This window comes from Chiloscyllium punctatum, chromosome 3, assembly GCF_047496795.1.
Source record: "Chiloscyllium punctatum isolate Juve2018m chromosome 3, sChiPun1.3, whole genome shotgun sequence".
Classification (NCBI taxonomy): domain Eukaryota; kingdom Metazoa; phylum Chordata; class Chondrichthyes; order Orectolobiformes; family Hemiscylliidae; genus Chiloscyllium; species Chiloscyllium punctatum.
The window spans coordinates 122,231,714-122,249,918 of NC_092741.1; the positions used below are offsets into that span (position 1 = coordinate 122,231,714).

Consider the following 18,205-nt stretch of genomic DNA (forward strand, 5'->3'; position numbering starts at 1 on the left):
TTTAATATGTTTTGGGTGGAAGCTGGAGAAATGTAGCATTGTGAGGTTGTCTGTGGGTTTGCGGTAGAATGTGGTGCTGAGGTTCCATCCTTGATGGAGATGCATGTGTCCAAGAATGAGACAGATAGTGGTCCAGGACATTCGACCTCGGACCTTCGGGTGACCTTCCACCAAGGTGGACTTCAGGACAGGCAGCAGCGAAAAGTGGCCGAGCAGAGGCTGATAGCTAAGTTCGGTACCCATAGGGAGGGCCTCAACCGGGACCTTGGTTCATGTCACATTATAGATGACCACCATTTCACTATACACACACACAGATACTCCTACACACACAGGCACTCCTATACACAGACGCGCACACAGATACCCACACACTCTTACAGACACACACACTTCCACACTCTCACATGCACCCCCTCACAGACTTAAGACACTCTGCACTCACTACACACATACACACTTTCTCACACTCACAACCCCCAACCGAGATAGACAGACACACACAGACAGACAAAGACTCACATGCACACATATATTTTGTGGGGTGAATTTGTACTTGCAGGTTTACATTGTACTTTGCTCAAAAACTGCATGAAATCATGTAAAACTCCGTTATCTCACTTTTGAGATTAGAATCAATCTAAACATCATGGCATGTTAGAACACAGGGTGCTAACACCTTCAACATATTGTCTAGCTATCACCATTGTTAACAGCTAACCTGAGAATGCAACATTTTAAAGAAAAAGGTTTTGTGATTTACACATGAAAGAGTGAAACTGTCATGGTATTCTAACAGATGAAAGACTTAACAGACAATCAATTTTTCAATGTATAATTTCAGTTACATCACACTGTAAATTTTTGCTATAAATTCTGTGTTAGGATTGAGCCCTCCACTACCACCTGATGAAGGAGCGACGCTCCGAAACCTAGTGTGCTTCCAATTAAACCTGTTGGACTATAACCTGGTGTTGTAGGATTTTTAACTTTGTACACCCCAGTCCAACACCGGCATCTCCAAATCCAGAAAAGGAAATTGTTTGAGGAGGTTAAGAGAAGGTTAAAGGACCTCGGATTCAATATTCAATGTGACACCCGGTGCTTCATACTACTTACGAGGAGACTGTGCATTTGTTTCATTCCTTGGAGTAAGCCAAAAACCTCCTGGACACTTTAAAATAACATTGATGTATTTATTGACATGGACAACAGTGTCTGGGCTTTTTTTTGTCTTGCTTTTATTTCTTGTACTTTCACTCTTTTCCCAAAGAAGCTGTTGTTGATGGGTTTTGTTTCTCTCTGAGCTGGAGTGGTATTGATCTTTTGTGGGGAGTGAGCAGCGTGCTCACTGTTTTTGTTATACCTTTGTGTTTACAATGCCCTTTGTTTGGTTTCTTTCATTGCTTGGGTTTGAGGTGCTGCTCAAGCTGAAAGATGGGAATGGAGGCATGTGTGGGAAATGTAAGCGTCCTCTGTGGCCAGGGTGTAGAGTCCCCTGTTAAGTGCCTTTTGTGTTTTATAGTTGGATTTTTTTTGTGCTTTTTTTTTGTAAATATGCTCTACGAGTCTCCTTTTGAGTATGCTCAGCGTGTTGTAAGACGAATCCTTCCTCTCTGCAGGTCAAAGGTGATTGTAAAGGATCATGGTTAGCAGCATTCTTAAATGGTGCACCTGGAATATCAGAGGGATTCATTCGCCAGTTAAAAGAAAAAGGTGTTGTCGAGCCTTAGAAAGGAGAGGGTGGCTGTTGCTCCGTTACAGGAGACTCATCTCAATGATAAGGAACACTTGAAGTTACAGCAGGTGGGTTTCATTGGGTGTTTTTCTCATCTTTTAGTACCAAGCGCTGAGAAGTTGCAATACTTGTCTGGAAGGGTCTCCCATTTAATTTAGTAGATTGTGTTAGAGGAGTATGGTAAGTTTGTTATTCTTGAGGCCCTTTCCAGACGAGGAATATGGTGTTTTGAATGTCTACTGCCCTCTGGCCCACCCTCTTAAATTTCTGACTGATACACTAAGCTGATGGCCTTGGCGTTATGGCATATTATTATTGGTGGGTGGGTGGGGGACTTTATTTGCCTTATGGATCCTATGCTGGGTAGAGATCCCAAAGGCCCCCCAAAGCTTTCTTCACAATCTAAGCAATTGGGTGATGGGTGTGTGGAACTGGGGTTGGTAGACATTTGGAGGCACTTACACCCTATGAGCAGAGATTTTATATTCTTTTCCAATCCTCATAAATGCCACACAAGGTTTGCTTATTTCATAACTCCCGTGGCTTTTTTAGATTTGGTGGTATCCTGTTTGATTAGGAATATTGCCATCTCTGATCATACAGCAGTGTATTTAATGGTTAAGATGAAGGGTGTTACAATGGGCTCAAGGTACTGGCAAGTGGATACTTCATCCTCAAGGACAGCAAGTTTGTAGAATACTTCTCTAGGGAATTTGAAGCTTTTTTGATCACCAACTCAGGTACAGCTAGTAATCTGCCCATTCTTTGGGAGACCGCTAAGGCCTATGCTAGAGGGATAATTATCTCATACTCTGCCAGCCAGAACCGACAGAATGGAGAACAGCAACATCTGCTTGAGGCATGACTGAAGGCAGCTGAGACGGCATATAACAGTAGACCATCAGTGACTAAGCTCCAGCGGATCACAGCCCTTTGATCCACCTAAAACTCCATGCTAACGCATACAGCAAGGAAGGAACTTGCCTTTGCAAAGCAGAGATGTTTGAGGATGGTGACAGGCTAGGTAAATACTTGGCATATTTGGTCAGGGAGAATGCTTTCCAGTCTATTGTTTCTATTAGGGGAGGGAATGGGACTCTTACTTACGATGCTAAAAAGATCAATGAGGCGTTTTGGAGGTTTTACTTTGAACTTTACCAGTCTGAATGCTGTGAGGACAGATGGGATAAATTGGAGTCTTTATTTATGAATTTGGATCTTCCCGATGTGTCTGCTGAACAGGTGTCGCTCCTTAGTGCTCAGTTAACAGCCCAAGAGATACAGAAGGTGGTGTGGCAACTTCAGTGTGGAAAGGCGCCTGGTCCTGATGGCTTGCCCAGTGAGTTTTATAAAGAATTTGTAAACATACCATCAGGAGCAATGCTACATACGTACAACTATTCACACAGTCAGGATTGCCTCCCACCATCCTTGAGAGAGGCTAATATCTCTCTTATCCTCAAGAAAGGCAAGACCTCGGAAGACTGTGCTCCTTACAGTCCCATCTCGCTTTTAAACTCTGATTTTAAAATTGTATTGAAGACTCTGGCATTGAGGTTGGAAAGAGTGTTGCCCTTTATTGTTAAGGAGGATCAGACGGGCTTTATGAAGGGGTCGCAGATCTTCTAATAGTGTTAGGAGACTGCTTAACATGATTGAAGTGTGCCAGCAACTGTCAGTTCAACGGTTGGTGGTTTCCTTGGACACGGAGAAGGCATTTGACCGGGTGGAATTGCCATACCTTTTTTATACCAGAGAGCAGTTTGGCCTGGGTGAAGTGTTTACTAGATGGATAAGGGTCCTTTACAGTGATCCTCTGGTGGCAATTCTCACTAATGGTATATGGTCTGATCATTTTAACACTGGTAGGGGCAGTCAGCAAGGCTGTCCCTTCTCACCTGTGCTCTTCATTTTCATGATTGAGCCTCTGTGGGTACTCTCATATAGCTGCCCCAAAGGTAGGGTCAAAGGTGCATAAGATCACATTACATGCGGATGATGTTCTCATTTTTCTTTTGAATACAGCAGTTTTGGTGCCCCCGTTGATAGAATATATTAATTCATTTAGCTTTTTCTCAGGTTACAAGATAAATTTTTCAAAATTGGAGGCTATGCCTACACGGAGTCTTGGGGAAACCGGTCGTTGAAGGTGGGTTCCCCTTTAAGTGGGTACAGGGAGGCTTTCTTCATTTGGGTCTCTTGGTTACCCCTAGTTTTGATCAGTTACTCAAGGCTAATTTTGTTCATTTGTTTGACAAGATTAAACAAGACTTCAAAGATGAAGGCCGTTCCAATATCACGGCTAGGTTGAGTTGCTCTTATTAAAATGGATGTTCTTCCTCACTTATTTTACCCTCTGTGGATGCTTCACTTGCTTTTTCCGAGACAAACGTTTCAGAAATTAAATGGCTGGTTTAGTTCTTTTATTTGGCGCCATAAGCAGCTTCTTATCAAGCTTACAAAATTGCAAATGCCCCACGGGTTAGGAGGAGTGGGTCTCCCGGACGTCAGAAGATAACAGTTGAGCTTTCTTTTATGTTTTCAGTGTGATTGGGCCTGAGAGGACTCGGTGTCGACATGGTTGGACATTGAGGCCTCTGAGGCAAAGCGTCCTCTTGTTAACCTGTTATTTCTGGACAAAGTGAGGATAGTTGCAGAACATTGCCACAATCCAATAGTTATTAACACTGTCAATGTATGGAGGACAAAGAGACAAATGTAATTTGTCTAAAATATCATTCCATACTCCCATAGTTGGTATGCCAGGTTTCTAGCCAGGGACGATGGAGCCTGGGTTGAAGTCCTAAGCGGATAGGGGAGCCTCTTGTTTGGATGACCCGTTTGAAGATGAAACGTAAATGTAATTTGATCAAGTAACTTGTAAGTATGGATTATCAAGCAGGGACCTCTTGCGGTCTTTTTCAGATCAGAGATTTTATCTAAAAAGAGTCTACGCTTCGGAGTGCTATAGATCTGATATGGAAAACAGGGTGCTTCAGGTGAAGAGCAATCTTTCAGTGAGTACTCTATATCATTTGTTGTGGAAGAGGTTCCTCAGGTGACATCGAGCGATTACGAGAGTTGGAGTGGAGATCACTCCAAAAACTTGGGAGGACATTTGTGAAAATGCAATGAAGATTTCAATATGTTATAGAACCCATACTATACAGTTAAAGATTCTTCAGTGGGCTCCTCTGGCCCCAGATCGTCTTGCAAAATTTAAACAGTGTGCATCTTCAATGTGCCCCAAATGTAAAATAAATACAGGCACTCTCACTCATTGTTTGTGATCCTGCCACAGGCTCTGTACATATTGGTGCGCTGTGGCAGGAGGAATAGAGAGGGTCTTAGGGACTGAAGTCAAGGTGGGCCCGTTTTCTCCTCTTCTGGGTTTGTCAAATTTATCTCCCTTAGACGTACATGGAAGAAAACCTTTTAGCATCCTCACATTTTGTGCAAGGAAGAACATTCTGATGTGCTGGGTGTCTGAGAACCTCCCAGGTCTGTCAGTGTGGCACAAGTTAATTACAGAACACATTCCTTTGGACTTTCTTACAAGTCTGGTGCACCAGAAAACAGACAATTTTAAAAGATATGGCAGCCCTTTTTGAATTATTTGGAAGCAGATCTGCCAGCCATTTTAGTTCAGGCTTTTGTCTCACCATGATGGTTTGGTTTAATCAGCCTAATGTCCTGAGAGGAAGAATTTCAAACAAATGTGGATTTAATGATTGATGCTCTCGAAGGCATTATTTACTTATTTATTGATGCGTAATGAGCGTAGTTGTGAGTTCTTTTGTACAGTAGTATAGTAGTTACTTTATTGTTTATTATTGTTGCTGTTTTTGTTGTTATAATGTTACATTTTCATATTTTTGTAATTTTATAATTTTGTAAAGAAAGATGTTTCAATAAAAATATTTTTAAAAATGCAACATTATTAGTCCTCCAATCCTCCAGCACTTTTGAATGAGTAAAGATAGGAAAATGGTCAAAGCATCTACTATTCCTGTCTAGTTTCTTCCAACAGTTGGGGGTGCAGTTCATCTAGCTCCAGTAATCCATCACTTTGAAGGATTCTATTCCCTTATATATCTCCTCATTCCCACATTTGTCACAAAATATTTCACACACCTCCTTAATTACAATGTCTGCATCAACCCTTTCTTTTGTAAGTTTTCATTAAGAGCCATATTTATATTATTACATCTACATACAGGTTACCTTTTGAGACTTCTATGAACGGTATACTTTCTTTAGTTGTTCTGTTACTCTTAAAGTATTTGTAAAACATCTTTGCGTTTGTCTTGATTTTACTTACCAATATTCTTTCAAGAATTGCAATTGCTTTCTGTTTTTTTTTCCATTTCAACCAACACTTTCTGACTCTTCTTTGGAACAAAATACAGTCATATTGGATTTGAAACATTAATTCTCATTTCCCTTTTAACATATGTTATCAGAACTGCTGGGTTTCTCCAGCACTTCCTGTTATTTTAGAACAGGAATTTAAGATCTATCTTAGCTTGAGTACAGTTCTTACTGTTGACATAGTAATGGAAAACAGCAACTAAATTATGATCATTACCACCAAAATGCTGGTTCTTCCACCTGCCCTGCTTCTTTTTAAAATTAAGTCGAGAAGCACATCCTCTTTGGTTGGACTTGCTACATACCAGCTCAAAGGTTCGCCTGAATGTAGTTCAAGAATTTTTTACTTTCATTCCTTTTACATTAAAACTATCCAAGTTAATATTATGGTAGTTTAAAATTCTTTACCATTGCTGCTTTTTTCTTTTCACACCCAAGAGAGCTACCTATATATTTCCCTTCTAATTGCCTCCGACCGCTTAGGGATCTATTGTGACAGCTCCTTTTTTATTCCTTGGTTCAATCCATTTCACCTCATTTGAAGTTCTCTCTAACATATCAGTTCTCCTTAAACTGTAGTTGTTTCTTCAACTAAATGTCAGTACCCCACTCCTTTTCAATCCCCTACTCTATCATATCTGAAAAGCCTAAAGTCATATAGCAAGTTTTGAGAAGATTTGTAGCTCAACGAGCAAACCTACATTCAGAACCCTGAAGTCAGGTATGTTGCACTCCCATTCCTGTCTCTGTTTAAGTCATGCTTCTGTGATAATTAAGATATCATACTGCCATGTTACGATCTGTGCTCAGCTCTCCTGCATTATTTATTAAACTCATCAAATCATATACCCTTAAGTGCTGCCAAATCTTGTCTTTTTAACCTTCATGTCCAATGCCATACAGACTCAATTACTAAGTTTCTACCTTCCATTTCGAATTCTGCTCCATCAAAACTTACTTTCATGAGACCAGTGAACCTGATGTTGGTGGTGGGCAAGTTGTTGGAGGGAATCCTGAGGGACAGGATGCACATGTATTTGGAAAGGCAAGGACTGATTAGGGATAGTCAACATGGCTTTGTGCGTGGGAAATCATGTCTTACAAACTTGATTGAGATTTTTGAGGAAGTAACAAAGAGGATTGATGACGGCAGAGCTGTAGATGTGATCTATATGGAATTCAGTAAGGCGTTTGACAAGGTTCCCCATGGGAGACTGGTGAGCAAGGTTAGACCTCACTGAATACAGGGAGAAAAGGCCATTTGGATACAGAACTGGCTCAAAGGTAGAAGACAGAGGGTAGTGGTAAAGGGTTGTTTTTCAGACTGGAGGTCTGTGACCAGTGGAGTGCTACAAGGATCAGCGCTGGGTCCTCTACTCTGTCATTTACATAAATGATTTGATGCAAGCATAAGAGGTACAATTAGTAGGTTTGCAGATGACACCAAAATTGGAGATGTAGTGGACAGCGAAGAGGGTTACCTCAGATTACAACAGGATCTGGACCAGATGATCCAATGGACTGAGAAGTGGCAGATGGAGTTTAATTCAGGTAAATGCGAGGTGCTGCATTTTGGGAAAGCAAATCTTAGCAGGACTTATACACTTAACGGTAAGGTCCTAAGGAGTGTTGCTGAACAAAGAGACCTTGGTGTGCAGGTTCAAAGCTCCTTGAAAGTAGAGTCGCAGGTAGATAGGATAGTGAAGGCGGCGTTTGGTATGCTTTCCTTTATTGGTCAGAGTATTGAGTAAAGGTGTTGGGAGGTCATGTTGCGGCTGGACAGGACATTGGCTAGGCCACTGTTGGAATACTGCATGCGATTCTGGTCTCCTTCCTATCGGAAAGATGTTGTGAAACTTGAAAGGGTTCAGAAAAGATTTACAAGGATGTTGCCAGGGTTGGAGGATTTGAGCTATAGGGTGAGGCTGAACAGGCTGGAACTGTTTTCCCTGGAGCTTCGGAGGCTGAGGGGTGACCTTATAGAGGTTTACAAAATTATGATGGGCATGGATAGGATAAATAGACAAAGTCTTTTCCCTGGGGTCAGGGAGTCCAGAACTAGAGGGCATAGGTTTAGGGTGAGAGGGGAAAGCTATAAAAGAGACCTCAGGGGCAACTTTTTCACCCAGAGGGTGGTATGTGTATGGAATGAGCTGCCAGAGGAAGTGGTGGAGGCTGGTACAATTGCAACATTTAAGAAGCATTTGGATAGCTATATGAATAGGAAGGGTTTGGAGGGATATGGGCCAAGTGCTGGCAGGTGGGACTAGATTGGGTTGGGATATCTGGTCGGTATGGACGGGTTGGACCTAAGAGTCTGTTTCCATGCTGTACATCTCTATGACTGCCTCCACTACCAAACTAGTTTACATGCTGTTTAACAATACTAGCAAACCTTCCACATGGAAAGTTGTCCAAGCCCAGTTGAGGTGCAAGCTCTCATACTAATATAGGTCCCACCTCCACCAGAAGTGGTCCCAATGTCCAGGAAACAAAAGCCCTCTCTCCTTCATCACATCAACCATCCATCTGCTCTAACCCCCTCTTCTATGCTCACTAATAGTTGATGTTGAGAATAATATTAAAATTACTACCTCCAACATCCTGATTTTCAGTTTTATCCTAACTCCTTACCTCTGCCCAGAGGATCTCATCTATTTTTTTCTTTCCCTGTTGTTAACAACACAGATCATGACCTCTGACTTTTCATCTCCCACCAGAAGGTTCTGTAGCCAATCTGCAATAGCACAAAGGAAGTAACAAGCTATAATGCATTTACAGCAAAAACACCTGTCTATTCCTATACACACAAAAACACCTGATTATTGTGTTCACATATCTAACTTGTTCAACCCAATGGCCTCTGCCCAATCAAGACCAAAATTTATATGCAAACTTGAGGGACGGGTGTACAAAAAAGACTGAAAGAACGGATATATTACTGTAACATTTCGAGATACAGGCACAGCATCACCTAAACGTTTCCAAAGTCTGTATTCTAGATTTTCAACATCTTCAATGTCCATTCTTTTGTTGTCTGACAGCTCCCCGCATTTCGAAAATTACTTTAAATGCACTTAAAGTAAAACAGAGATCCGGAGGCTGTTTTTTTAGGAAAAGAAATTAAATAGAAAAGAAACATTGCAAAATAATCACCTTGCTGAATAAGAAAATAAAATCTAGGTAACACCGAGCTGAAAGGATACACAATGAATGAAACTCAGCCTGCACACTGTGCAAGTCGAAGCGTCGCCCTCCGCAACCTCAGCAAGAGAGGATGCAGACATGTAAACAAATCAACAAAGATTAAAAGCCCTCACAGCAGGCATCCCGGCCATTCAAGATGTACACTGAAAATCCGGGACCGTGTACGTTTAAGTCGAAACCGGTTGGAGCCGGGTGTTACTTTGGCCCGCGGGGGGGGGCGGGGGGCGTGATGGTGAATGGAGAATGACTCCCACTCTCCCCCTCCACCAGGACAGGAGAAAGCCGCGACTGCGGCAGCGCTACCCCCCGAGGACCTAGCTCCCCACTACAATCGAACAGCCATTGCATATCTCGGCCTTATCCTTGTCTATTCCGCGTCGCCACACGTACAACGAACAGACCCCACAACCCACATCGCTTCTCACCGTTCACTACAAACCGATCTCCATCCCGACCGTTCCTCGGCAGCACCACGCCTCCGACACGAGGCCTGATTGGCTACCAGGACGTGGCGAATGGTAAACGACGATGCTCATTGCCCCGGCAACGCGTACCTGCACCCCTGGCCCCGTGACACTGAAAGAACGATTGTATTGGTCAGGCGGCCAACGTGAAGATGGTGAGGGGAGCCTGTTGTCATAGGAACCGAGCGAGGCCAAACCGGAGATGGCGCCTGTAGCTAGCTGTATGAGCTGAAGGAAGGTGAGAAAATGACAGCAACAGGGTGGCATGAAATAATCCGCGATCCAACATGGTGCCGGCAAATAATGGCGTAGCAATTAACCCCCAAACTGATATCCCAAAGGGTGGATCTGTCCCCCTTGGCTCCGAGCCAGTGTAGAGGTAGGGGGTGGGAAGGGGAGAATTGTTCCTATAAAATTGCTGCTGGCTCCTTTTCCTTGACTGTACTGACGAGTGTCTGCAGCCGGCCGCTACTAGATACTCGGGTTTTCGATGGCAGCAGTGCCTCGTCTCCCTGACTTTCATAAGGACTCCACTGCCTCTTGGATGGGTTTGAATTAGATTAGATTACAGTGTGGAAACAGGCCCTTCGGCCCAACAAGTCCACACTGACCCGCCGAAGCGTAACCCCACCCATACCCCTACATTTACCCCTTACCTAACACTATGGGCAATTTAGCATGGCCAATTCACCTAACCTGCACATCTTTGGACTGTGGGAGGAAACTGGAGCACCTGGAGGAAACCCACGCAGACACGGGGAGAACGTGCAAACTCCACACAGTCAGTCGCCACCGTGCTGCCCCACACAAATAGTCTCTCTTTTTCATTCTTTCGTGAGATATGGGCGTACTGAACCAGCATTTGTTACCCAGCCCAACAAACATAGAACTGAGCAGCTTGCTCAGCCATTTCAGAGAAGTTAACAATCATCCACCTTGCTGTGGGGCTGGGATCGCGTCTGTCAGGTCAGGTTAGAGTGGCAGATTCAGTTTTTATTATAACTAATCAATGACAGTTTTGTTATTATTATTGAGACTAGCTTCAATTCCAAATTTCATCTCTCACGAGGTGGGAGATTTGGACACAGCTTCAATGCATTGGTCTGAGCCTCTGGGTTTCTAGTTAAAGATGTTGGTTGGGACGTCAATCAGACAGGATGCTATGTCCTGAATGGTATTGAGCTTACTGGATGTTGTTAAAGTGGCAACCATCCAGGCAAGTGGAGAATATTCCATCACACTCCTGACGTGTAAATGGTGAACAGTCATTAGGGAGACAGGAGGTGAGTTACTCGCCACAGAATTCCTAGCCTCTGGCCTACTCTTGTAGTCACAATTTTTAAATGACTGATGCGGTTCAATTTTTTGGTCAATGGTAACCCCAAGATGTTAATAATAGGAGATTTAATGATGGTATTGCCATTGAACATAAAAGAGTTATGGTTAGAATCTCTCCTGCTGGAGATGGATGCCTGGCACTTGTACAGTACAAGTACTGGGTTAGTGGTGCTGGAAGAGCACAGCAGTTCAGGCAGCATTGGATGCTGCCTGAACTGCTGTGCTCTTCCAGCACCACTAATCCAGTATTTGGTTTCCAGCATCTGCAGTTATTGTTTTTACCTACTTGTACAGTACACGTCCACTTATCAACACAAACCAGAATTTTATCCAGGTCTTGCTGCCCTTGGATTCTGAAGAATTGCAAATGGTGCTGAACCATTGTACAATCATCAACATCCTGACTTCTGACCATGCAGAGTCATAGTCAAAGAGATATGTACAGCATTGAAATGGACCCTTCAGTCCAACTTGTCCATGCCGACCAGATATCCAAGCCTAACCTAAACCCATTTGCCAGAACTTGGCCCATATTCCTCTAAAAACTTCTTATTTATATACCCATCCAGATGCCTTTTAAATGTTGTAATTGTATCAGCCTCCACCACTTCCTCTGGCAGCTCATTCTATACATGAACCACCCTCTGCGTGAAAAAGTTGCCCCTTAGGTCCCTTTCAAATTTTACCTCTCATCTTAAACCTATGCCCTCTAGTTTTGGAGTCCCAAACCCCAGAGAAAAGACCTTATCTATTTACCTTCTCCATGCCCCACATGATTTTATAAACGTCTATAAGGTCAACCCTCTACCCCCGATGCTCCAGTGAAAACAGCCCCAGCATTTTCAGCCATTCCCTATAGCTCTGATGCAGGGAAGGTCAAGGATGAAGTAGCTGAAGATGCTTGGATTTAGGACAGTACCCTGTGGAACTGACCTCTTGTGACACAGTAGTAGTGTTGCTGTCACTGAGTTAGGAGCCCTCAGTTAAAGTGCTAGTTCAAATGTGTGTCTTAACATGTTTGAACAAATTGATTAGAGATATTTACCTTAAAGAATTTATGTAAGGATGTCCTGAAGCAGTGATGACTAACCTCCAGCAACTACAACCATCTGTTAAATTAGGCTGGTTGACATGTAGATGCTTGAGTCAGAATCATTGGCTATTGGTTAGATTATGACATAGTTTAGGCATTGTTGTTCTTCCTTTTACATTCCAGTTGAATTGAGTGACTCTGCACCAGAAGGAATTGATTTCAAAATGGCATTTGCACCATCCAAGATCATGAATGGGCCTAAAATGCAGACCAAGATGAGCACATGGACACCCCTGAACCACCAGCCCACGAATGACAAGGCAAGGGAATGTGACTTTATATTACCAAAGAGAAATGTTTTGTAAAAACCATGGTAAACAGGCTGTATGGTAATTAGTTTTTTTGTTCAATGTCTATTCTATGAGTTGGCTTATCATGATGAGCAATAAGTGGCTGTATATAAGAGGTGATCCGCCAAATTGTTCTTATTTAATCCTCATGTAACATGGGAAGGTGCTGCCAGGAAAGAATGCTAGTTTGCTATTATATTCATGCTAACTAACCTGTTTGACATACAACTCCATCCAAATGTATTAAATGGAAGAAGTTTTATTTCACACCTTTTGACTTAAATTCTCTTCTAAGCATAAGCAGTATTTGAAATAAAATTTGAGAGAAAGATTCCCTAATTCTGTCACTGTCAGTTGTTATACATGAGGTTCCGTTAGTTTTATTTAAAGTTAGAACAGAGGATTATAAGGATCTAGATACAGATACGTGACAACGTAAATCTTAAGTCTGAATGATTGAGTAAGCAATCAAACCGATGTTCTTTCTGTTATTCCTAATAAGCAAAGTATCTACAATTCATGCAAGACCCAAATCAAACTTCTGGGTATCACTTACTGAACAATCCTGAGTGTACTAATAGCTACCTGGTTGATAAATTCTTTTGACAAATAATGAGTATTTTGCTGAAGCAATGATTGGTGGGAGGTGGCGGTGGTAGGTATGAAGGAGTGATGCCTGTGGTGTTGAAATGGAAGGGACGATGCTGATAAGACCAGAGGAGTTGGGGTGGGATCTTTTACATCCTCAAACCTGCCCAGGACCCCGAAAATGGTCATTACAGATGCCCACCCCCTTCCCCTTACATTTCGCAGACACGTCTTTCCTCCTCAGATATGTCTGGGGTGAAGAGTCCTCCGCACTCTCTAGGGCTTTCTTGGACTCTCATCACTTTCCCCTCAGGTGCAGGGACTACCGTCTGAAAACAAACAATGAATTTGTATAAGCCTCACACCTTGTTGGGGAGCCTGTAGATCTCTATTATCTTCTCCATGGCACTACTTCAATCAATTACAATCAACTTCCACCCAATCAGCATCATATCTTCCGGTAGTATAAATTGCATTGATGGTTTGAAATTTGGCATTCTTGCATTTGTCCTAATAAGTGCTGGGTGTGAAGCTCAACAGCTTGTCTCATTTCAGCAATGTTCACCTTCTGTATTAGTAAGCAACTGAATGTAATTTTACTGTTGTTGCCTGTTCTGTTGCTCAGTTTATGAGGTACATGCTCTAATGCATTTGTATTGCATCCAATTGTTTGAGGACATACTGCTTGCAACTTTAATGGCATTGATTACTAATATTCATTTTGCTAACCACATTGTCTTGGTTGGTTCTTCACAATTCCTAATCCTTACATGGCCACAAATAATGGTTTCCTCTTTTCTTAAAAAAGATTGCTGTTTATGGTCTGGATATCAGATGTAGTTAGAATTAGAATTAGCCTTATTGTCACATGTACTCTCATGAGTTCAGTGAAATGTTTATAAGTTGCTACTTACGGTGCTATCTTAGGTGCAAAGGTACCCCAGTACAGATTCTGAAGTACAAATTCTTAGGAAAAAATTGTAAAAGTAAAGAAATAAAAAGTCCAACATTACAGACCTCCGTGCCATCTTACGTACACAAGTACAAAATCAAAGGAATAAATTAGATAAATAATGAAATAAAAAATTCAGAGTTATAGTTCTTCCAACCCAGTGCGCACCTGCACTTTTCCTCCAAACTGTGCTGAGGGCGGGGTGCCTACACTGAGCCTGGGAGGCCAGAGTCTGTGCTGAGGCTGGAAGTCCATGCTATTTTCACCTTGAGGCTGTCAAGGTCAGGAGTACACACTGGCTTCATCTCGAGGCCAGGAGTCTGTGCTGAGGCTGGAAATCCGCACTGGCTTCACATTGAGGCTCTGGAGACTGGGGTCTGCAACAGTCTCACTTCAAGGCTGGGAATCCACACTGAGGCCGGGAGTTTGCGATGACTTCTCATGATACTCAAGAACAGGAGGTAGGTAAGAAGAAAGAAAGAAAAATAAACATAAAAAGAGAAAGAAATAAAGGAAAGAAATGAATGGACAGATGACTTCCAGCTAAAGAGTCCTACTCTGCTGCCAACTTAGATTTGAAATTTTACACCTGTGCTAAAAAGAAACTGACAGACCTTTGTTGGGTTTGCCTTGGATATCTCCACAAAGGTTGTATTTTAATTATAATTTAATTTAAATTTAATTTAATTCTAAATCCCACTTTAGAAATAGAATCAGTCTGACCTAACGTTGGGACACAGACAGACCTTAAATGCATTAACTGAGCTGAGATGACACCTGTTGTTAAAAGCTATCTTGAGAATGTAACTTTAAAAAAGTTCTGGGTTTACATATGAAGGAACCAAAATGAACATGGTTGTTCTAAAATTGTTGAAACTAAATTTGTTTAGTAGTACATTCCATGACATTGCAATCCTGTTTCTATAAAGTCTGTGTCTTATGATTCTGCTCCACAACCATCTGATGAATAAACAGCATTTTGAAAGCTCATGATTCCAAATAAACCTGTTGGACTATAACCTGGTATTGTGTGATTTTCAACTTCTTACTTCTAATGTATTCTTTTCTTCTTCTACCAGGTCTTTGAAGAAAGAGGAGAGTTACTTGGGAAATGGGTGAGAAGTTCATTCATTGGTTTGTAGATTAAAAAGTCTCAACTTGAATCAAAACTTGACTAATAGGTCCCTTGGCAGCTCAGAAAAATTATCAATTGAGTAAACAAACAATACGCATCAGGAAGCGCAACAGCTGAATCCCTATGTTGAGTAGGGACAGCTGATCTCAGTCAGGGCGGGGCTTCAAAATGCTGCTGTGGCCAATAACAGCAATGTATGAAGTGAATATCTTCACCTTGCTCAAACATTTGGCTTGATGTAAATACTTTAATTTAAGGCTGTTTTGTTTTTTCACTTTGAATTTGGAGAGCTTAAATCAAAGAAAGCTGCCTAACCAATCAAAATTAGAAAGTGACAGACAAACACTCAAATGTCTTTCCCCAAACTAAGTTGAACTTTTTTTTGTCTTTATCCAAATGTATTAGATTTTGAAAGCTTCTTATGTGAACAGAAATATGTTGATTATCATACCCAAAGCCAATTGAAAGTTAAATAATTTAAGTTTTCCAGTGCTACCCATGTATCCAGATGTAAATTTGAGCAAATATCTAATACTTCCCTCTCCCTGCAATATCCGTTTCAACTCATTTAGATTACTTACAATGTGGAAACAGGCCCTTCGGCCCAACAAGTCCACACTGCCCCGCCGAAGCGTAACCCACCCATACCCCTACATCTACATCTACCCCTTACCTAACACTACGGGCAATTTAGCATGGCCAATTCACCTGACCTGCACATCTTTGGACTGTGGGAGGAAACCGGAGCACCCGGAGGAAACCCACGCAGACACAGGGAGAACGTGCAAACTCCACACAGTCAGTCGCCTGAGGCGGGAATTGAACCCGGGTCTCTGGCGCTGTGAGGCAGCAGTGCTAACTACTGTGCCACCATGCCTATTGGCTCCTCAATTTCATTGTTCAATGTTCATTCTCTTTCCTTATGTACCCATGGTCTGCTAAATATTCACTGACCTGAAAACTATCTTCTAGTTGACTCACTCTCCATCCTTGTCCTTTTATTTCTGACTTCTGCCATTAGTAGCACCACCAGTACTGTGGTAAATCCAAGTGAAGGATTGTTACTATTGGGCAGCCTTTACCACCAGCAGGTCCCTCTTTGGGCAAATTTGTACCCATGAAGGATGTACCTCTGACCTACAGAGTTGCTAGCATACAGAGTACAGGTGCGATGAGACCCTCAAGTGAACCTTGACAGCCTCACTGTCCCCCCAAATCTCTCAGAATCTAATTTGGTGGACTTGGAAAGACAATGTGCTCTCCAACCTCCTGCCCTGTTATCCAGCCAGTCTCCCTTCCAGCCCGCACCCAGGAGAGGGGTGTTAAATTCTACCCATCAAGTCTCCTCCCAGTGTTTAAGCATACTTTCTTACTGCCCACTTGCCATTTTTTTAGTGTACTTGAGGGGCATGTCATAAGAGATAGCTAATTCTGTGCTTGCACCAAGAGTCCCTAGTTACTGATTAACCCTTATATCATGATAGCTCAGTTCTCGGACAAACCTCCTTCTTTTGTGTGGCTGTCTGGACTACATAGCCCGTCTCCTATGTGTCCTTTATGTTTGTTTGGGAAGGGCTAATAGAGATTGCTTCACACATACTGACATTCTAGTCTCAGGTGCAAAGTGGCCATGGATCAGTAGGGTGGGAAATCTGATGGCCAGAATTACAAAAATGTTAATATCTTGTTGTTTGGCTGCATTCTACTCTTAAGGAGCTGACATCAATTTATAATAAATAACATGGCAAATAACCTTCAGCAAAACTGCTGTTTATTTCATCAAAATCCGCAGCAAGTTATTCTTTTCTAGCATTGCTGTGCATGACAGCAGTGAAGTCCACAACAATCCCTGCTATCTTCTGCACCTGGTGACAGGCCATCTGCCCCTTCTGATTCATTATTAGAAAAGTACAAAAATGTTTTGTGGGTACACATGTCACTGCAGTGACCAGACAAACTCCTTTCTTGGCCAAAGGAAATCTGGGGTCTCTGTAGGTGAAAGTAGTCCCAGCCAGTCGTGAAGAATGGCCTGATTGTGAACTAGACTGTCATTCTAAACTATCTCTAACTTAATTATAATTAAGTTATAACAGTTATAACAAATAATAACAGTATAATTTCACTGTTGCCATAAAGCATCACCCCGTCTGTCACTGTACCTTTCCATGTCTTGCCACATCTGTGATTGTCTGTCTTACTGTTTCTGACCCTTGTGTATAACAATCCCAACAAGAATGAGTTCAGACAGGCTCCATCTGTAGCTGAAAAATACCCACAGGAATTTGCATATTAATAACAATCTCTGAGTGAGAAACCACAAAGACAGATGTGAGGGAACTGGAAGTATTACATTGGAGAATAGGTTGTTCTTGGCAGAGGTTTAAGATGAAGTCCTTACTGTTAACAACACAGAGCAAGCTATATCTGACCTGTGTCGTACCATGCCTAGGAATGTACTAGTTTCAAAAATAAGCAATAATGTTTAATTAATCCATGTGGATGAACAATAAATAAATGTACTAATACTGAATTAAGCTCATAATATGTGGCTAATCATTCTAATTTTTTTTTATTTCTGCTAGGGTAGAGCACCCCACTCCTTTATGCTCTTGAAAATCATTAACTTCCACTGAGGATTACAAACTATCATGACTGTGCCCTTCTCTGCCTTTTTACAAGTCTTAACTCATCCGTTTCTTTCGCAATTACACAACATTGTTTCCTCTCTGATTCAATTAGAAACTACTTGGTTTGAAACTAACTCGCATTTATTTTTAATTACCATTCTTGAGTGCTTCACAGCTGGTGTAAAGTCAGTGACTGAGCAGGAAGTTAGAACAAAAGGTGAATGAATGTGTGGAAGGTGGTATTTGTGATATTGAGACGAAGTAGAAGTCGAGGGAATCATAGAACTTTACAGTACAAAAGGAAAATATTGGCCTATTGTGCCTGTGCCAACTCTTTGAATAAACAGCTGTTCAATTAGTCCGATTAATCAGCAGAGCAAAAAGGTGGACTTGTATTTGGGT

At 42.0% G+C, this 18,205-nt stretch overlaps 2 protein-coding genes across 5 annotated transcripts in view; one reads left to right on the forward strand and one right to left on the reverse strand.

Annotated features, from left to right (window-relative positions):
• Positions 1–9,809, reverse strand: part of LOC140464621 (frizzled-3) — a 106,493-nt gene extending 96,684 nt beyond the window's left edge. The window contains exon 1 of one of the 3 annotated variants that reach the window (XM_072559934.1): positions 9,742–9,809. The gene's annotated coding sequence lies outside the window, so the exon portion shown is untranslated. Of the gene's footprint in view, positions 1–8,743; positions 8,847–9,265; positions 9,694–9,741 lie in introns of those variants that run through there. The other 2 variants (XM_072559952.1, XM_072559943.1) reach the window with 2 other exon arrangements.
• An 80-nt stretch (positions 9,810–9,889) lies between these two features.
• The window catches only part of fbxo16 (F-box protein 16), a 65,802-nt gene continuing 57,486 nt past the window's right edge, over positions 9,890–18,205 (forward strand). For both annotated transcript variants that reach the window (XM_072559984.1, XM_072559993.1), the window contains exons 1-3: positions 9,890–10,018; positions 12,335–12,471; positions 15,121–15,156. In XM_072559984.1, the coding sequence (XP_072416085.1) occupies positions 12,376–12,471; positions 15,121–15,156 (132 nt within the window). In that variant the 5' untranslated portion in view covers positions 9,890–10,018; positions 12,335–12,375. The remainder of the gene's footprint in view (positions 10,019–12,334; positions 12,472–15,120; positions 15,157–18,205) is intronic.